The following is a 20,193-nucleotide window of genomic DNA, read 5'->3' as shown; positions in this document are numbered from 1 at the left end:
CATTCAAGGGTACTATGACTATGCTTACACCTCATGGTACCAAAGCACCTCAAAGGCTCTAAAAACAAGATTACAAACATCACAAAACAAACTGGTCAGACTACTACTTGACCTTACTCCTAGAACCCACCTCACCCCTGCCCACTTTGACTACCATGGCTTAGAGTAGACGACAGAGTACAGCAACTTGCAATGGGCCTGGTCTACAAGATACACTATTTTTTTAATTTTATTTAACCTTTATTTACTATACGACTATGGTACCCATGTACATGTCAAAATACTTCCCAAAGGTCAGTGAATACCACAACCACTACACCAGAGGAAGCTTAACAAATCATGTTAAACCCAGATTCGGCTCAAACAAGGGACTAAACACGTTTCGCAATTATGCCACATCAATGTGGAACGCCCTACCCAAAGCTGTAAAGGAATGTGAATCCCTACCCACATTCAAAACCGCTCTTAAAGAGCACCTACGGGAGGCTGCAATTCGAAACTGGCCACCGTAAATGCCCAAAACCCCCACCACCTCCTAATAGACAGTCTCTTCCCCACCGCATGTATATATTCCCTCCCCGCCGTATGTATATTTCTCTCCCACCCACCCACCCCCTCCTAATGTACAGTCCCCTCCCCATCATATGTATATACTCTGTCAGGATCTAGGGGTAACAGTACTGTATATTTGAATACCGTTTATGTCACAAATGTATCAGTACTAAATACCTATATGTCCCTATGCCATAAATGTCATGTATGTTGTGTATGTCGCCTTAGGTCTGCAGATGCCAACCTCCTAACACCTCCCACGACCAAGCTCCGGACCTGGGGCGACAGGGCCTTTGCTGCTGCTGCCCCCTCACTCTGGAATGCCCTCCCCAGCCATATCCGTGATGCAAACACCCTGACATCTTTTAAATCAGCCCTCAAAACCCACCTTTTCAATCTTGCTTTTGACCTCTAATTCTGTCGGTTTTATTTTATTTTGTCATGTATTATTTTTGTTCTGTTTTGTTCTGTTTTTTTGTTTTGCCATAGTTTGTCTCTCCTGCCCATGTGAAGCGTCTTTGAGCACCTGGAAAAGCGCTATATAAAATAGATGTATTATTATTATTATGTCATAAATGTCTATATGAATTGAAAATGGGGGACCCTGATGGAAACAAGACAAACGTCTTTCTCAGGTCTGCATCCCCTTAACAATTGTGTGTATTGAGCCGTACTGTATTGTACCCATTCTGCAATCTGTTAAATAAAGTTTTCATTCATTCATTCATTCATTCATCAATCAATCAACACAGACGCTCCTTATCGCGAGACCTGCCATGAACACATACCCTCCTTATCGCGAGACCTGCCATGTTACCCTCCTTATCGCGAGACCTGCCATGAACAAAATACCCTCCTTATCGCGAGACCTGCCATGAACACGATACCCTCCTTATCGCGAGACCTGCCATGAACACAGACGCTCCTTATCGCGAGACCTGCCATGAACACATACCCTCCTTATCGCGAGACCTGCCATGATCACATACCCTCCTTATCGCGAGACCTGCCATGAACACAGACGCGTTAGTTAGCGAGTCGGCGTCCGACTCAACAACACTTTATTGGATGTGATTGTTGCTGGCTAAGTATTTGGGCTGTATATCCTTGTTCGATTTAATGCAATCTAGAAAATGCTTAGTCACGTCTTGTTTAAACGACCACTACCCATACAACGCGTTTGTTTGTTTTAACTATTTGTATTTGGCTAGTTAGCTAGCTAGCCATTTGACGACCCACCGCTGGATACGCTCCGTTGGCTCATTTGTTTACACGTTAGCTACAGCTAGCTAGTGTCGGCTAACCAGCGTCAGCTATTTGGCAACGGCATGTTCATTGTGTTGCTCGTTGCTACTTAGTGATTTAGCAATATCATTAGATGTTTTTTTTTCCTTTAGTGTAGTTTGGCTACTATCGCAACGACGTCACATGTCATTGTTGTTGGTTGCTAATAATATTAGCTGTGAAGCTAAGGATGTCATCGCTGTCTGTGATTGAGCACCCTTGCCACACCATAGTAGGGTAACAACACTCAAACCAAGAGATCACACCGTTTATTTGAGTTATAAACTTCAATTGGGTCCAATAAGTGATCGGGGACAATTCTGGCGTGAAGAGCCGGTCCACTCAGTGCAGTTACTGTCCCCGACAACATGGGCAATATCGCAGGGCAGTTTATAACGGAATACAACACAGCTAGCTTTTAGGTGTGGTGCTGATCTTAGGCAATATATACCACCCCACATTATAGGTGCCTCTGGATCCCAGGGGGGTACCAACATTGATCAGCCCTAAGGTCCTTGTTGATTGTCCGCGTCACCGGACAACTGAAACAAAGGACAATGGAGTCGGTGAGGAGTGCCTTCCATGCCCAGCTGGCCACAGTCATGGACTCGCTGCTGGCAGCCGCTGTCTGTGAAATTGCCAAGATCTTCGAGGGCAGCCTGTGTGATCAGCAGGCGGAGCTGGTGCAGAAGGGAGTGGAGATCTCCTCGCTCCGGGGGAAGCTGGACAAGGCAGAGAGGAGGCTGAAGGGAAAGGGTGTAGGAGGAGGAGGGGGAGAGGAAGGGGAGATGTCGACGGGAGACCGAGAAGGAGACAGCTGTCTGAGGCAGCAGAACCTGTCGGGACCAGGTATGATGACAAACTGACTTGGTTTCACACTTGAACCCTTTCACGACCACCACGCTACCAAATGGTTAAACCCTTTCACGGCCACAATACATAAGGTTAACCCTTTCACTACCACACTACATACGGCTGGCTGTAGTGTAGTAGTGAAAGGTTAACCTATGTAGTGTGGTAGTGGAAGGGTTCAAAGGTGCTATAGGTAACATGTATGTCATATATGTCCTGATGAATTGAAAATGGGGGACCCTGATGTAAACAAGACGAAAGTCTTTCTCTGGTCTGCATCCCCTTAACAATTGTGTGTATTGAGCTGTACTGTATTGTACCCATTCTGCAATCTGTTAATAAAGTTATCAATCAATCAATCAACATTCAGCAACTTGATGTCGCACTAGATCACTAGCACGTCGGACCAAAACAATGGCGTGTTTACATAGGGTACAATAATTAGGGGCGACAGTGGCTCAGGAGGTAGAGCAGTCGTCTGGTAATCCGGAGGTTTCCGGTTTGATTCCCACTCCTACCAGGCAGGGTGTCGGGAGTGTCCTTGAGCAAGAACCCCTAAACTGCACCAGATGGGCTGTGGGCAGTTTGGCACTTTGCATTGTTGTCTCTGCCATCGGTGTGTGAATGTGTGAGTGAAGGGCTAAAGCAGCTTTATATAAAGCTGCTATATAAATGCACCATTTACCATTTGATTATTGGACGCTGTACCGGTGAATTATGTTCAGATCAAGCTATGCATTGCAGATCAAATATGAATCAAGATTCTGCAAATGTATACTAGGGCCGGGGCGATTAATCGAGTTTCATTCACGATTTTGCCTTCCCACGAACATGAAAACAAAAGAATTGAGATAAAGATAATTTACAGGCCAAATGTAAGGGCCATATGTACTACGCACGTGGCATGCAGTCATAAAGAAAATGCATGAAAACATGTTTAGAGGAAGTAATCATAAGTACTTATCGATCACAGCAGTCTTCAGTGACGTTGAATGGTTTTGTGAACAAATTTGTTCTCTGATGTAACACTACTTTTTGTCTTGGCAGATGACTCCTTCGGACAATCTAATGTTATACACATTACCTACCATTACCATTTACCTAACGTCGTTAACATGATTAGCCAACATAGTGTAGCTAGCTCGTCCTGTACTTCATACTCGTTGCCTCATTGAAAGCTCAGGTTGTTTCCACCCCCCCCCCCCCCCCCCCCCCCCCCCCCGCTGGTTCTGCCTCAACGTTTTCCACACGTACGGCATTAGTAGTGGAATTTCATATAGAGGGACGTCTGTTTCTCCACTGTGGCCTACCGCAACCTTAGAACTATATAAAACAGCGATGGACTTGTGTGACTGTTGTTGAACTTGCAAATAGAATGACGTATGTCGAGGGCTGGGCGATATGGCCTAAAAATTATTATTATTAAATTATTTAAAAAAAAATCAGATTTACGATTTTAATCGATTTTGTTCTCTTGAGCAAATTTTTTTTTTTATTTGACAAAAAAAATGTATCAAACCAAGATGAATGTCCCTATTGGGATTGAAGTGCAAACCTAACTTTCACCAATCTTCACTTAATTTTCTTTTTATAATAATATATATTTATTACATGGCGTTTTAACATTCGCCGAAATGCTTGATTGTGATTGGTCAATAGCGTTCGGTTGCCCATAGCAGCGGTCCGTTATTACTCGATAACGGACCGCTGCCAGGGGCAACCGAGCAATAATGACCGCTGTTCGCAGCTGGAGCAATCAAGCCCACTGACACACACTGCATCAGTGCAACCGAGCAATAATGACTGCTGTTCGCAGCTGGAGCAATCAAGCCCACTGACACACACTGCATCAGTGCAATCAGACACACCTGCCGGCGATAATAATAATAACTTTATTTGGGCTGACAGAACAACTGCGTCTGCATTTGATCTCGTCTTGTCGATGGTGTAAAATGAATTAGGTATATTGTTAGTAAGTTAGCCATGTAATAAGCGGGATAATGTATAGCCTATACTCGGTCATTGTCGCAAAATAATTGACCTTCACTACGTTTAGAACACCTCGGCGAGGCGCCTCGGTATTCTAAACTCCGTGACGGTCAATTATTTTGCGACAATGACCTCGTAGCTATACATTATCCCTTACATAATATAAAAGGTTACTCTTGATCAAACAAAGATGAATGTCCCTATTGGGAAGTGTCGAAGTGTCCTTGAGCAGGTCTGCACCTTGCATGGTCACCTCTGCCGTGAATGTGTGAGTGACTGGGTGAATGTGAGGCATACGTTGTAAAGTGCTTTGGATAAAAGCACTAGTAGGAGATGGGATATATAAATGCAGTCCATTTACCATTTATGTGATTAATACAAGTTGATGGAACATCAACACATAACGATGGTAGAGAACCATGTGATTATTAAGACATGTTGAGTACTGCGATGGTAGAGAGCCATGTGATTAATACATCGTCGGGTCTTATGAAAGGAAGCCATCTTCTGCCCAGATCACGGTAAACTCCTCTAGGTCGTCGATGCTTGGTTATCGACGGCAGTGTGTTTTTTATTTTTAGTGCTTTTGTTCTTTTTTTTTTACAAGAATGGAAGAATCAATCTCAAACTCCGCCCACCTTTCTTGACCCCCCCCCCCCCCCCCCCCCCGATCCGTCGCTTTGTGATTGGGAGGATCAAGAGGAGAGGGTGGAGATGTTTGAGGTGAGTCCATCACCAGGCCGGGTCAGTAATGTAGCGTCTGTTTGTCTCCCCCCTCTGTCCGTGTGGAGGTCTGGGAGCGGGGAAGGACGGCAGCTCCCGGCAGCACGACTCAGTGGAGAGCCTCACGCTGAGCCTCCGCAGGCTGAAGGAGGAGGCCAACGGGCCGGACGGAGCGGCAGTCAAACACGAGGTCAGACCCACGTCTAGCTGGTAGACCCACTAGTCTAGCTGGTAGACCCACTAGTCTAGCCGGTAGACCCACTGTAGAGCCATATGAAATCCGTTAATTTTTTTCTCCAAATTCCATTATATTCTTTTCCAAATTCCGTTTGAATATTTCAGAATTCTGTATTTTGCTTTGTACGTTTATTTTACCATCAGAAATAGTGTCTAATAAGTGGGAATGAATAAATGTCCACAATTTAATAAGATATAACAGTCCATTTAATGAAGAATTCTGCCCGCATTGGGCGGGTGGCCGGTGCTAATGTCAAGCCCTGGCTGCAACTCAGAAATACAGTTACATTTTACACAATATTTTTCAAATAATATTGTGACAAAATAAGAATACACATTTCAAGTGTAAACAAACAATAGATACAGCTAGCTACAACTGACATTATCACAATGTAAGTAGCCTAGCTATATCTATTCTATTGTGATGAAATATAGTAATGCATAATTTAGGCACCTTTAGTTTAGTTTATAAAGGACAGTGTGTACTGACAATCATTTGCATTAAACAAATAGATGGGTGCACCAGATTTAGCAAGAAGCTAGAATTTCTAGTCCTGTGTACTTTATGTACTGCAACGTTACATAGCTATTTCATCACAATAGTGTCAGTGATTAGCCTCGCCCTCTAGCTGTATCTATTGTGATCACCAGGGATCATCGTTAGAGAGCTGGTGTGTATGGGGCTGTGGCACTGCAGATATACCCTACTCTGTTTTGAAGCACAGTGTTTTTCCGTGTTACTGACATGGCTTTTGGAGAGTGATCTTCGCACGTGTTTTGCGAGTCCAGTCCACGGCATGTTGACAGAATTTGCAAAACACCTTATCGTCATTAGGATACTGCGCTGCTCTGAATTTAGGGCTTAGTGTGGAATTTCTTCCGACGTTAACACCGAAGCAGCTAGACACTTGGAAATGGCTGCGTGTTGTGTGTAACACGCTGTAGCGTCCCCGGTCATGTTCGCGTTGCACCAAACGTTCCATGTTCTCCCGAACACGGAATTTCAGTCCAGATTAGGGCAAATTCTGCAATATTCCACGTTTACAGTTGATTCTGTTTTTATTGCTCAATTCCGCGATTCCGTCCGCGATTCCGTGAACGCGGATTTCATATGGCTCTAGTCTACCTGGTAGACCCACTAGTCTAGCTGGTAGAGTAGACCCAATAGTCTAGCTGGTAGACCCACTAGTCTAGCTGGTAGAGTAGACCCAATAGTCTAGCTGGTAGACCCACTAGTCTAGCTGGTAGAGTAGACCCAATAGTCTAGCCGCTAGACCCAATAGTCTAGCTGGTAGGCCCAGTAGTCTAGCTGGTAGACCCACTAGTCTAGCTGGTAGAGTAGACCCAATAGTCTAGCTGGTAGACCCACTATATTTTTTCAGGACCCTAATGTATAATGTTCATGTGACAAACAAACTCTTGACTTTTCATGCATTCATTCATGCATTCATTCATTCATTCATTCATTCATTCATTCATTCATTCATTCATTCATTCATTCATTCATTCATTCATTCATAGAATCTTTATTTAATCTCGAAGGATCATTGAGAGCAAGCTCTCATTTACTACGTCGCATCCAATTAGCAAGTGTTTTGTTTTCTGGCTTTGGTATTTCCCCCCAACCTCATCCTTGGACACCAGTTGTACACCAGCTAAAATAATAATTTCAAATGTTTAATTGATTGACTTTCTGTTTCTATATAATGTTTTCTTTTTTTGTATTTATTATGTTTTGTATTTCACAACGTCATTGTAAATGATCCTTCCAGATGAACTAAAGATTGAATGAATGAAAAGTCAAAGATTGTCACATAAACATTATACATTAGGGTCGTGAAGAAATATTGGGGACACGATATTTAATCATTGAATCATCTATTGCAGTGTTTCTCAAAGTGGGGGGCGCGCCCCCCAGGGGGGGCGCAGAGGCATGACAGGGGGGGCCTTGAGATTTATAAAAAATAAAAATAAACGTTTTATTTTTTTTTAATTACAGAAAATTATCACTAAAGTGCTATCTGTTGCAGCTGCACTGTTCATGAAAATACGATTTCTCAAAATCTGAAAATCATTATTTAATAAAACACAGAAAAGGATCACCAAGTTACTCTGGATAAAAAAAACCTTTACAGACAACATTGAGACAAAGCTTCCTGACACATCTCCATCCAAACTCTTGGAAGAACTCTTTGAAATCGCATCTGATACCACCTAGAGAGCTAGTTTCAGAGTGTGGTGCTGAGTAGCAAGTATCTCATCTCATGGCCCACCAAGTATCTCATGATGCAGCAGTTAAGGTGTTGATACCATTCAGCACCACATACAGTATCTGTGTGAAGCTGGCTTTTCATCCATGACAGCTCTGAAAACAAAATATAGGGCCAATTTGAAAGGTCACGATATTGGTGTTATTTCAATAAATTTAAACATGGCCCATTTCATGACTATTTTGTTGGGACGAGGGGGGGGGGGGGGGGGGCCAAGATATTTTGGTCCGCCAAAGGGGGGCCTGACAGAAAAAGTTTGAGAAGCACTGATCTATTGAATAATTTAATTTGAATCAAATTGTTTTATTTTCAAGTCTAAGGTCGTTCTTTTTAATCTGTGCCTTTTTTCTGTGGATGTGTGAAGACTTTCACTAAAGGTTATTCCTAGTGCGCCTCCTGTTGCCTTGCGCTGAGTTCCTGCTGAACCACAATGGAAACTTATGTTAACTGATTGTTCACAGCGTGTGGGACCTCGTCCTGCCCCAGGGTCCATGGCAATCCAAGCCTCAGAGGGAGGCCTCGCTGCTGGGGCCCAGAGGCAGGGAGACCCCCTCTCTGCCACACAGGCCAAGGCTAAATGTAATTATACCAATCTTCCATCAGTCGAACCCAATCACTATTATGTGTAGACGGAGTATTACTCGTGTGTTCTAAAGTTTATTATGTGTAGACGGAGTATTACTTGTGTGTTCTAAAGTTTATTATGTGTAGACGGAGTATTACTCATGTGTTCTAAAGTTTATTATGTGTAGACTGAGTATTACTCGTGTGTTCTAAAGTTTATTATGTGTAGACGGAGTATTACTCGTGTGTTCTAAAGTTTATTATGTATAGACAGTATTACTCATGTGTTCTAAAGTTGATTATGTATAGACAGTAGGGATGGGTACCGAATTCGGTACTTTTGAGGTACCGAACCGAAACACGTCGGTACTACCGAGTATCGAATCAAGTGAGAAACCGAAAAAATAATAAAAAAAAAACATTTTTTATTAAAAATTTTTTTTTTTACTTTTTTATTTTTTTTTTACTTTTTTATTTTCATGTCAACGTTCACACGCACAATATATGCTTACCTAGGATTTGACTTGATTCAACAACAAAGCAGTCGGAGCAATGACAAGCCGAAAACTGTCGAAATTGTAGTTATTTGAAGTTTGGATTTTTTTTTTTACGACTCAGGTAGGTAAATTAAATTTCGACAGTTTTCGGCTTGTCATTGCTCCGACTGCTTTGTTGTTGAATCAAGTCAAATCCTAGGTAAGCATATATTGTGCGTGTGAACGTTGACATGAAAAGAAAAAAGTAAAAAAAAAAAAAGATAAAAAAAAAAAAAAAAAAATTTAAAGTACCGAAAAAAGGTACCGTTGGGTACCGGTATCGGTTCAAATGTGAAAGGTACCCATCCCTAATAGACAGTATTACTCATGTGTTCTAAAGTTGATTATGTATAGACAGTATTACTCATGTGTTCTAAAGTGTATTATGTATAGACAGTATTACTCATGTGTTCTAAAGTGTATTATGTATAGACAGAGTATTACTCATGTGTTCTAATTTACCAATTGAACAGCCATATCATGTAATACATATGCGGTTATAGAGAAATGCATGAAAACATGGTTAGCAGTAGTAGTAGTAGTAATAATAATAGCCGTAGTAGTAATAATAGTAGTAGTAGTTTTATTCAGTCATCATCACATTCACACACAATACAATATGCAGAGTGTTAACGGTCTTTGATTCTGGCAGTGACTGAAAAGGTACTGGCATAATGCTTATATATGCCTGGCCTATATTCTTATCAATTGTAGCCTCCAAAACAACAATACAAAAACAAAATAAAAACTATTCACATTTGTAACATTAAAAAAATATCTACATTGATCCACCAATATACGGATATACATTTGATGGAAGGCATTATATTGTGCCTTTGCAGAAACAATAGCTTTCCAAAAGCTGTTCTAAAAATGTTTCTATTAGGATTTTCCATAAAAATAGACACTAATCAGGCAGAGACGGATACAGCTTCAACCCTGTTTAACAAATAGTTACTCCTCATTGAAATTAAAGACCAACATAGACGGACGGACACAACAGATCAGTGTATCACTGCACCCTCTAATAGGGGAAGTAATAATAAGTACTTCCTATCCGAGCTCCGGGAGGGTCATCAAAGAGTTATTTGATCTCGGTCCTCGCTACACAATGGTGGAACGAACTTCCCGCCACAGTTAGGACAGGCGAAACCCGGCCAATCTTTCGCCGTCGACTAAAAACGCACTTCTTCAATCAATACCTGAAATGAAGAGGAAAAAAACAAAACAAAAAGAAACCCACTAACCTTCTTACTGTCTTCTACTATTATACCCTTCCTACCCTTCCTGTTGACTTGTCGTACAGAACTTGTAAGTCGCTTTGGATAAAAGCGTCGGCTGAATGACAACATTTAAATGTAAGGGGGGTGTAACGGTACACAAAAACCACGGTACGTACCTCGGTTTTGAAGTCAAGGTTCGGCGGTTTTCAGTAAAGTGGGGGAAAGTTTGGCTTTCCATGTTCCACTCAGGGGTGATGTAGTGTGCAGTAACTAATTGTACTTGTAGGGCTGTCAACGAATATTCTATATTGAAATTAATAATCGACTTGTAAAATAATAAAAAAAAAAATAACATTAGATTGTGAAAAAAACAGCCCCCGGTGGGCGGTCATTAGTGGTTAACATACCGTTGTATTCGTTCGGTACACTACACAGCCGTTCGGTACGGTACGGTACACACTGAAACTTGTTCGGTATGGATACGTGTACCTTTACACCCCTAAAATGTACTCATCGGTCACAGGCAGGAGTCTTCAATGGCGTTGAAGGGTGATCCATTTTGTGAATGCATTTGTTCTCCGATCTTTGTTTTGCGGCCGGACTCCTTTGGATAATCTCGCGTTTATACCGTTTCGTTAGCACAATTGGCGAGCGTAGTAGCGTAGCTCGTCCTGTGCACTTCAAACGTGTTGCCTCGCTGAAAGATCTGTTTGCTTTGTGTTGCCGCAGCATTTTCCACATGTCCATCTCCATTGTTAATGTTAGTGGTGGGGGACTTTGTATAAAGAGACGTCTGTTTACTGTCGTCTACCATAACTTGTGAATGTGTGTGTGTCGCCAGAAGGTGATGGCACTGCCAGAAACAGCACTCTCCCTAAGATGAGGTGTTCCGTTATTGATCCCCTTGGGGAAATGATAGTGTCATAGCACCATGGGGGAGGGGGTACAGGTATGGGCAGAGTAATGGTAGAAAGACATAAATATAGGCAATAAAATTTGATCTGAATATAAAAAATATGAGAAATATAAAACTGTAAACAAAGGTGCGAATGAGGGTCTGTATTCCGCACCGGTTATATTACACGTTACAATAAACATAAATAATAAATGTGTTTTTGCTCCACTTTCTCCACAGTGTCCCACTGGGACCAGGGCGGTCGCAGCGCGGACCACAGACCCCTTCAGGACCAGGCCTCCACTCCCTTCCTCTCCATCTCCCAGAGCGGACGCTGCTCCCCCAGGCCCGACCCGACCCTGGCCCAGCCGGGCGAGTGGCTGCCCGGGCTGGACGGCGGGCGGGGCGGGGTGTCGGGCCTGGAGAGCCTCCAGGCGGAGGGCACCAGCTGCTCCGGTCCCGCCAGCGGCAGCACCACCGGCACCGACACGCCCTGCTTCCGACCCGGCTTCGGCGGCTCCGACGAGACCAGCAACGAGGACGACGACTCCACCTTCCCCTTCCTGGACCAGGAGCCGGAGAACCAGAACTCCAACCAGAACCCGGCGGCGGCGGGCCAGGCGCCGGGGCAGAGGGAGACCCGGCACGACCCGTCCCAGCAGGCCCAGTCGGCGTGGAGGCCCCGGGGTGGGGGGCCCGTGCCCCCCCAGACCAGGCGGGCCGCCTCCTTCGCCACCAGGGACCCCCTCCGGCCGCAGTCGAACACTCAGCCGCACGCGCTGCGACACGCCAACGCCCTCCTCGGCCACGCCCCGGCGCCTGGCGGAGGGGGAGGGGGGGGTGCGGGCCGCCCCTACACCTGCCCGTACTGCACCAAGTGCTTCACCTACCCCTCGCACCAGCGGCGGCACCTGCTGCGGCACACGGGCGTCCGGCTGCACCCCTGTCAGTTCTGCGACAAGAGCTTCCTGACGTCCTCGGAGCTCACCGTGCACACCCGCACGCACACCGGGGAGCGCCCGTTCGGCTGCGCGCAGTGCGGCAAGCGCTTCGCCCGCAGCGGGAACCTGCGCGCCCACCAGCGGGACGTGCACATGGGCAAGAGGCCCTTCGCCTGCGCCGAGTGCGGCAAGCGCTTCGCCCACCGGGGGAACCTGAGGGTCCATAACCACAGAGTTCACCAGGGGGACCCCTACTACCTGGACGACCAGCCGGAGCCCGACGTGGGGCCCACTCCCTCCTGAGACCGTGACCTGGTTCCGGGGGGGAATGACCTGGCGTCGTTCCTCGTCCCGGTGACTTGAGTGACTGTTGGCTGCTGTTAGCCTGGTCTGTTAGCAGTCAGAGTGTGAGTGCTCTGCAGCGTTGATGAAGCTTGCCTCTGCCATAAACCACCCTAATCGTCTCGTCCCAGTATGGAAAATGTGGTCCGTCTGGCATTCCACATCGACCTTTTTTGTCTTTTTTTAAGTGTACTCTCAAAATGTGCGCAAATGCTTAATTTAATTGGGAGAAGATTCGAGGCGGAGCCACTTTTTAAATGAATCACCATCCAATTTTAGATTTTTTATTTTTTTTTTACCGTCTACACTACAGGGTAAAGGAATTAGAGGTGGATGTGGTGTTTAAATTAAGGCTGAGACGATATGCCATTTGGAAGAATCGATAAATCGGGACAAAACTATCGATAAATAATTAAATATAGATTTATTTTATTATTTTGCACGTGTAAAATAAAAATAAAAAAAAGTTTCAAATACCATTTTCCAAAAAAAATATTTTTTAAACTTTACGTTAGTTTGTGTGTGTGTGTGTCACATGCACTCACTGTCGTTTTTGCGATGCTGTAGTTGGCCCACGACACACACACACGAACTAACGTTAAATAATATATATTTTTTCTTTTTTAAGAAAAAAGTATTTTAAACTTTTTTTTATTATAAAATTTTTTTGTACACATGCAAAAATATTCATAAGTGACGCCACTTACTTATCGATAAGTGGTCTCAGCCTTAGTTTAAATGTCTCCATCTGGGGACCGAAGAGAAGGCCTTTCTGGCGGTTCGTCTCATCACTAGTGATCTATGCACATGACTGTACTGTACATGACTGAGTATCCACGGAAAGGCGTATTTGTTGTACTAGGAAAAGGTTATGATCGACGGTCAGTTTATCTTACCCCACATCTCATCGTTCACTATTATATAAAAAGCACTAAGCAGATCTGAGGACAGTTTCACACAGGGATGCACTGATACCACTTTTTTTCCACTGCTGATGCCAATTCTATGTACTGTAACTGTTACTTTTAGTTTTACCGCACAGTATAGGCTTTGGCAGTGGTGGAAAGTAACCAAGTATTTTAACTCAAGTACTGTACTTAAGTAAAAGTTCAAGGTACTTTCACTTTACCTGAGTATTTTCATTTTATGGTACTTTTTTTCTTTACTCCCCAATACATTTCAGAGCAAATAATGTACTTTTTACTCCACTCTGAACCCATTAGTTACTTTGAAGTACTTTGCGTACAAGACACGGCATAAGTAGGTGAAGATGATGAACTTTCAAATGTGAAGCCTGTCAACTTCAAGAGGATGTAATCAGAGCAGCTTAACTGGATCACATACCACTTTAACACAACCGTTAGAGGTAAATGGTTCAAGGGTTGAATGCTCCTGAAGCACTGAAATACAAGAGTGTCATTTGTAATACTTTACACTCATGTGTAAAACTTTTGGTAAGATGAGATATGCCTTCATTGATCCCCTTGGGGAAATTCGGGCGTCATAGCGGGAGGGCAGGTACAGGTATGGGAAAAGATAAATATAGGCAATGAAATGAAATCTGAATATAAAAATATGAGAAACATAAACGGTGTAAACAATATAATTAACTCTGAATATAAAATATGAGAAAAGTAAACGGTATAAATAAAAGTTGCAGATGGGGTTGCAGTTGCAGGGTGTGTATGCCCCATCCGGTTTTATTATATGTTACAATATAGGCAATAAAGAATTTAAATTTTAATATATACTATGAGTAAAAGTAAACGGTATATACACAAGGTGCAGTATACACAAGGTACCCTAACTGGCACGATATACATGTTGTGTACGTTGTAGTCCGTGCAGGTTTTGGTGGTTAAGAGTCAAGACACGGTTAGTGGTCAGACGTTCCTAATAGTTCTGAAGTTCTGCAGCCATTAGTTCTCAAGCTGCTGGCAGCGGTCCGTGACCACGGCTGTGGAGCCCGATGGCCCGCCGGCACGAAGGACCGGCCGAGACTGTCCTGGCTTAAGTACATTCAAAATCAAATACTTTGCTATGTTTACTGGAGGACTTCTACTTTTACCAGAGTACTATTTCATCTGGATATTTCTACTTTTACTTAAGTAAAGGATCTGTGTACCTCTTCCACCACTGGATACAAGGGACAATAATTATTGAGGTTCACAATTGTAATTACAAAATTCATTAGAGATATGCTACAAAAAAAAATCCCATTTGAGAAATCTTAACATCTGTATGACAAAAAAAAGGCTATGATACCATATCTTAGCTATATCTTAGCAGTGTCTGTGCGTGCCGCCTAATATCCAGTATTGGTCTCGGTGCATCCCTAGTTTCACTAGGTCCAAAAGAAGAAGAAGTAGTAGAAAAAAAGAAAAACTGCTGCTATGCGACGTATTTGACGAAGAACGCTAGTAGGTATAGTAACACTGGAGTGGTCGGGTAGAGAGCTGTTGTGCTGACGTTGTTGTGTGGCATGCCCAGTTAGATCGTTAGTCAGTGTCTCCTCCTCCCCTTTTTAATATCGTGCTCATCATCCTGTGCTCATCATCCTCCTGTGCCACCGGCCGTCACGCGCGACTCCTAGCGTAAAAAGGGGACGTCTTCGTCATTGAAAGCCCAGAGTACGTAATGTGACGACAGCTAAAATGAACAAACGGTACTTTTCATAATCCTATAATGTCCAGCCATGTTTTTTGTCCCGTGTAAAAGTGAAATAAAAATAAGAAATGATATGCAACCATGTTCAAATCTACTGTCTTTCTTTTTTTTACAAAAGATGAGTGTTATGATTAACCAGCATAGCTCACCTTAACATTCACTTTAGACACTTTCAACGCTACACCATATTTGTATCTATTTATTACAAAAGAGATTCATCATCCTTACCTCATTCTTGAATTCTTTGCATTTTTAAAAAGCTTTCATTTGTTTTTTTTATTGTTTGCATTTTGTACTTCACTTTGTACTTTAGTTTGTATATTGTATAGTTTGGCTTTTATTATTTTTACTGTATGAAGCACAATCTCAGGGGGCTCATATACAGAACCAAGCATTTCACTGTAATGTACATCAAAAATCAGAAAGGTCTTCATTGCCAAGTATACTTTTCACATACAAGGAATTTGCTTTGCTTTGGACGTTACTGGTGCGACATTAGCGGACAGATAATACAATAAAGTGGTGGAGTAAAATGAAATATGAGCTAAGTTAAGCACAATAGAATAATATATTTATGAAATAAAATATAGGCCAGGGCTGTACGACTGTATAAGAGATTGAATACAATTATGTGGGATATAAACTAAATTAAATATAGCTCAATAGATTATAAGTAAAAAATACAGTAGGAATAGGCCAGGGCTGTGCAACTGGGTAGATGTAGTCAATTATATACACTAATTATACTATACTATACTAATATACATTAATTATTAGAAGTAACAATACAGTGGGCAAGTATATAGTCCAGTAGGGTGTCTTATTTAACACATTGAGGGTCCGAGCCTTGTTGATGAGGCTCACTGCAGAGGGGAAGAAACTGTTCTTGTGGCGTGAGGTTTTGGCCCTGATGGACCGCAGCCTCCTGCCAGAGTGGCTCAAACAGGTTGTGACCGGGGTGGTTACAAGGGGTCGGCCACAATCTTACCTGCACGCTTCCGAGTTCTGGAGGCGTACAGGTCCTGGAGAGATGGCAGATTGCAGCCAATCACACATGAGTGCATGCTTACCAACTGTCCATCTGCAACACTACTATCACCAACATCTAAGAAGGGAGATCCCCCCCTTGAATGGCCCTTCTAAGGTTTCTCTCCTCCACACTGCCTGTGGAGCTTTTTTCCCTATTGTTAGGTTTTAGTGAGTTTTTCCTTACCTTCGCGTGGGGTATGTCTGGGAGTGTTGCATTCTTTCATTTATTTGCATTCATCTAAAAATGTTTGGACCTTATGGTGTTCTTGTTCTGTTCTTGACTTATTGTTATGTTTTCTTCTTGACTTGTTTAAAGAACATTGGTTGCAACAATTACCAATGTGTTTTACACAAATGGCTCAATAAAGGAATCTGAATCTGAAGGACCTATACGGCCCATGGGGACATTAACGTGTGTTGTCGGGCCCTATAAATAAATTTGATTTGATTTGATTTGTTCACCCTCTCAGCAGAGTGGATGACACGCTGCAGCCTGCCTTTGTCCTTGGCTGTGGCTGCAGCGTGTGAGGATGGAGGAGGTGAGGATGGACTCAATGATGGCTGTATAAAAGTGCACCATCATCGTCTTTGGCAGGTTGAATTTCTTCTGCTGCCGCAGGAGATGGGAGATGATTGTTCCCAAGAATCGGAAGGACTCCGCAGTGTCCACTGGGGAGTCACACAGGGTTGAGTGGGGCTGGGTTCCTTCTGTAATCCACAACCATCTCCAGTGTCTTGAGGGCGTTGAGCTCCAGATTGTTCTGGCTGCACCAGGTCAGCAGATGGTCAATCTCCCACCTGTACGCGGACTGACTCATCCCCACCAGAGATGAGTCCAATGAGGGTGGTGTCGTCCGCAAACTTCAGGAGCTTGACGGACTGGTGACTGGAGGTGCAGCTGTTGGTGTAGAAGAGGGAGAAGAGAAGAGGGGAAAGAACACAGCCTCGGGGGGGAACCTGTGCTGATGGTCTGGGAGTCTGAGGTGTGTTACATTAGCCTATATGTGACAAATAAAACAAAACTTGGACTTGTACTGCAGGTTTACATGTCAATCCATTTTAGACTGCCTAAAATACATCATCAAAGAACACACCCTCTTTATTTATTTAGGAATGTGCCTAATTGACCATAATTACATGGTGGTAATTTTGCTCTTATGCCATGCTCTGGTTGGGATTCCTTTCCACCCGGTTCCCACCTTGGGTGGGAAGGGGATCCCAACCTGAGTGTGACCGATCGTATGTTACTCCTTCTGCGTTGTGTATTAAATGTCGATGCCCCGAGGGAGAGTCGAACACGGGTCTGCCACGCCGCGGGCGACGACATAGACCGCTGCACTAAGAGGTGAATTCACTCCTGGGTACCGTATCTATGTGTGTCTATTAACCCTGTTATGGGGAAGTGAGTTTAACTCGCAGCCCGCTTACTGCCACAGTCACTTCACAACACACACATGTTCATCATGACTGTGGATATTACTCACGGACCTCCGTTACATGAGCATGACATAAATTAAAAGCTAAATGTTCACCGTGTGAATATGGTCAATGCTCAAATACTGTACGTACTGTAGTGTAATGGTGTATCTGAAACCTTAAAGGGGGGACATGTATTTTGTAAACTATTATATCAACTTCCTTGAATCTGTGAAACGGGTTCAGTAGAAATCTATACGGCTGCAAGCTAGTCTAGTTTAGCACAAATTAATGGAAACGGATACGGATCAGCTAACCTGGCTATATCTGTTGGCCAAAAACACCTCTCCCAGAGTTTTAAACTTGGCTAGCTGATCCATATAGCTTTATACTGAACACACAGAGAGGAAATTGGTATCTGTGTTCTTGTCTGACTCTGGAGAAGATGAGCGCATCGCCCATAATGTTGACGTGTCCCTTTACATATCATTTTCATTATTTATTTTACTCTTGCTTCCCTTGTATTGATTTTTTATTATTATTATATTTCCTTCTCTGCGTGGCTTCCCCACTCCCAAGAGTATAAAAACAAAAACGTACAAACTGGGCAGTGCTTGATATTCTGCACTAATTCCCGGAGCTGAAAGCCTTATTACCAATTACCTATTACATTAGGTAGGCAGTGTTCCTGGCTCCAAGAAGCACAGCTAATTGATTAATTAAAGCTAATTTATTTCATGTGTCCCCCATGTGACATCACAATGAGAAATTATTCTGAACAGTTTGCTTGTTAATCTGAAGACTCCAAACCCTGGCCAAACGGCAAGGAGACGAGTAGCCTACATAATGTAATTTTCTCCAGCGCATAAATAACATTTCAGACTGACAGATCCACACAAAGTTCAGGCAAAACCTATTTTCCATAAAGCATGTCATGAGTGTGAGACACGAAGCTCTTTGCTAGTTTTCAATATTATTGCACTACACTTTGAGAGCCACCAGGAGGCAGTATTCATTTATATTTGAAAAGACAGACGAGGAGAAGACTGTAGGCTACCGTGCAGTCATATGTTTGGTAGCAGATCAAATAAGATAAGATATTCTTTTATTTATCCCCTTGGAAATATTCTTATATTTTATTCTTATATTTTCCTTGGGAAACTTTGGCATCATAGCAGCATGGGGGAGTGGAGGTACATGTAATACTAGAAAGACATAAATATAGGCAATACAATTTGATCTGAATATAAAAATATGAGAAATGTAAACAAAGGTGCAGATGAGGGTCTGTATGCCCTATTGGTTAGTATACGTTACAATAAATATAGATAGATAGATAGATAGATAGATAGATAGATAGATAGATAGATAGATAGATAGATAGATAGATAGATAGATAGATAGATAGATAGATAGATAGATAGATAGATATATAGATAGATAGATAGATAGATAGATAGATAGATAGATAGATAGGTAGATAGGTAGAAAGATAGATAACATATATAGATAGATAGATAGATAGATACCATAACATATAGATAGATAGATAGACAGACAGACAGACAGACAGACAGACAGACAGACAGACAGACAGACAGACAGACAGACAGACAGACAGACAGACAGACAGACAGGTAGATGTTCCGTTGTCTCTAGGCAGTTTGTTTACTGCTGAATACACAGAGGATGCCCCCTTCTCCTCCAGTGACTGGACCTCCCTCAGCAGTCTGCTGCCTCAGCACATTTTACAGCGTGTCCTAAATCCTCCAACCTTTTCCCCCAGATGTACACAGTGATGACCGTCATCATCCCAGCCCACTCATGGAACTGGTGCAGGACACATGACCAAGTGGGACCAGAGAAGTGGGTCACTGGGTTTACCTTTGCGAAGCCTCTTTGAGCGTGTGTGTGTGTGTGTGTAGGTGTGTGTGTGTGCGTGCGGTGGTATAGCTTAAAGGTGGGCGTTTGAGGGAAGGTGAGATGTTGTGTTCCTGTGGGTTTTCTTTTTCAACTATGGTGGTAGGTTGCATACATCCAACACAATGTAGGCAGGTTTGGGGGAATCCAAAATCTCAAGTTGTTTTCTGCTCGTTTTTGTAACGTTCCCTTATTTATTTATACTACGACTATGCGTGCACCTCATGGTACCAAAGCACCTCAAAGGCGCTTAAAACAAAATTACAAACATCACAAAACAAACTGGTCAGACTACTACTTGACCTTACCCCCAGAACCCACCTCACCCCTGCCCACTTTGACAACCTAGGATGGCTTAGAGTAGACGACAGAGTACAGCAACTTGCAATGGGCCTGGTCTACAAGATACACTATACGACTAAGGTACCCATGTACATATCAAAATACTTCCCAAAGGTCAGTGAATACCACAACCACTACACCAGAGGAAGCTCCACAAATCATGTTAAACCCAGATTCGGCTCAAACAAGGGACTAAACACGTTTCGCAATTATGCCACATCAATGTGGAACGCCCTACCCAAAGCTGTAAAGGAATGTGAATCCCTACCCACATTCAAAACTGCTCTTAAAGAGCACCTACGGGAGGCTGCAATTCGAAACTGGCCACCGTAAATGCCCAAAACCCCCACCACCTCCTAATAGACAGTCTCCTCCCCACCGCATGTATATATTCCCTCCCCGCCGTATGGA

At 43.2% G+C, this 20,193-nt stretch overlaps 1 protein-coding gene across 1 annotated transcript; it reads left to right on the top strand.

The window, feature by feature from the left end:
- Positions 1-1,618: 1,618 nt before the first annotated feature.
- Positions 1,619-15,146, top strand: LOC311242360 (uncharacterized protein). The gene is made up of 4 exons (XM_084331311.1): positions 1,619-2,685; positions 5,469-5,590; positions 8,369-8,486; positions 11,366-15,146. Exons 1-4 carry the CDS (start codon positions 2,394-2,396, stop codon positions 12,367-12,369), a joined length of 1,536 nt encoding a protein of 511 aa, XP_084187437.1. The 5' UTR covers positions 1,619-2,393; the 3' UTR covers positions 12,370-15,146.
- The last annotated feature ends 5,047 nt before the right edge of the window (positions 15,147-20,193 follow it).

This window comes from Notolepis coatsorum, assembly GCF_963971535.1.
Source record: "Notolepis coatsorum genome assembly, chromosome: 16".
Taxonomy (NCBI): domain Eukaryota; kingdom Metazoa; phylum Chordata; class Actinopteri; order Aulopiformes; family Paralepididae; genus Notolepis; species Notolepis coatsorum.
Note: the sequence above shows the minus strand (reverse complement) of the source record. Positions and strands in the feature narration are given on the sequence as shown.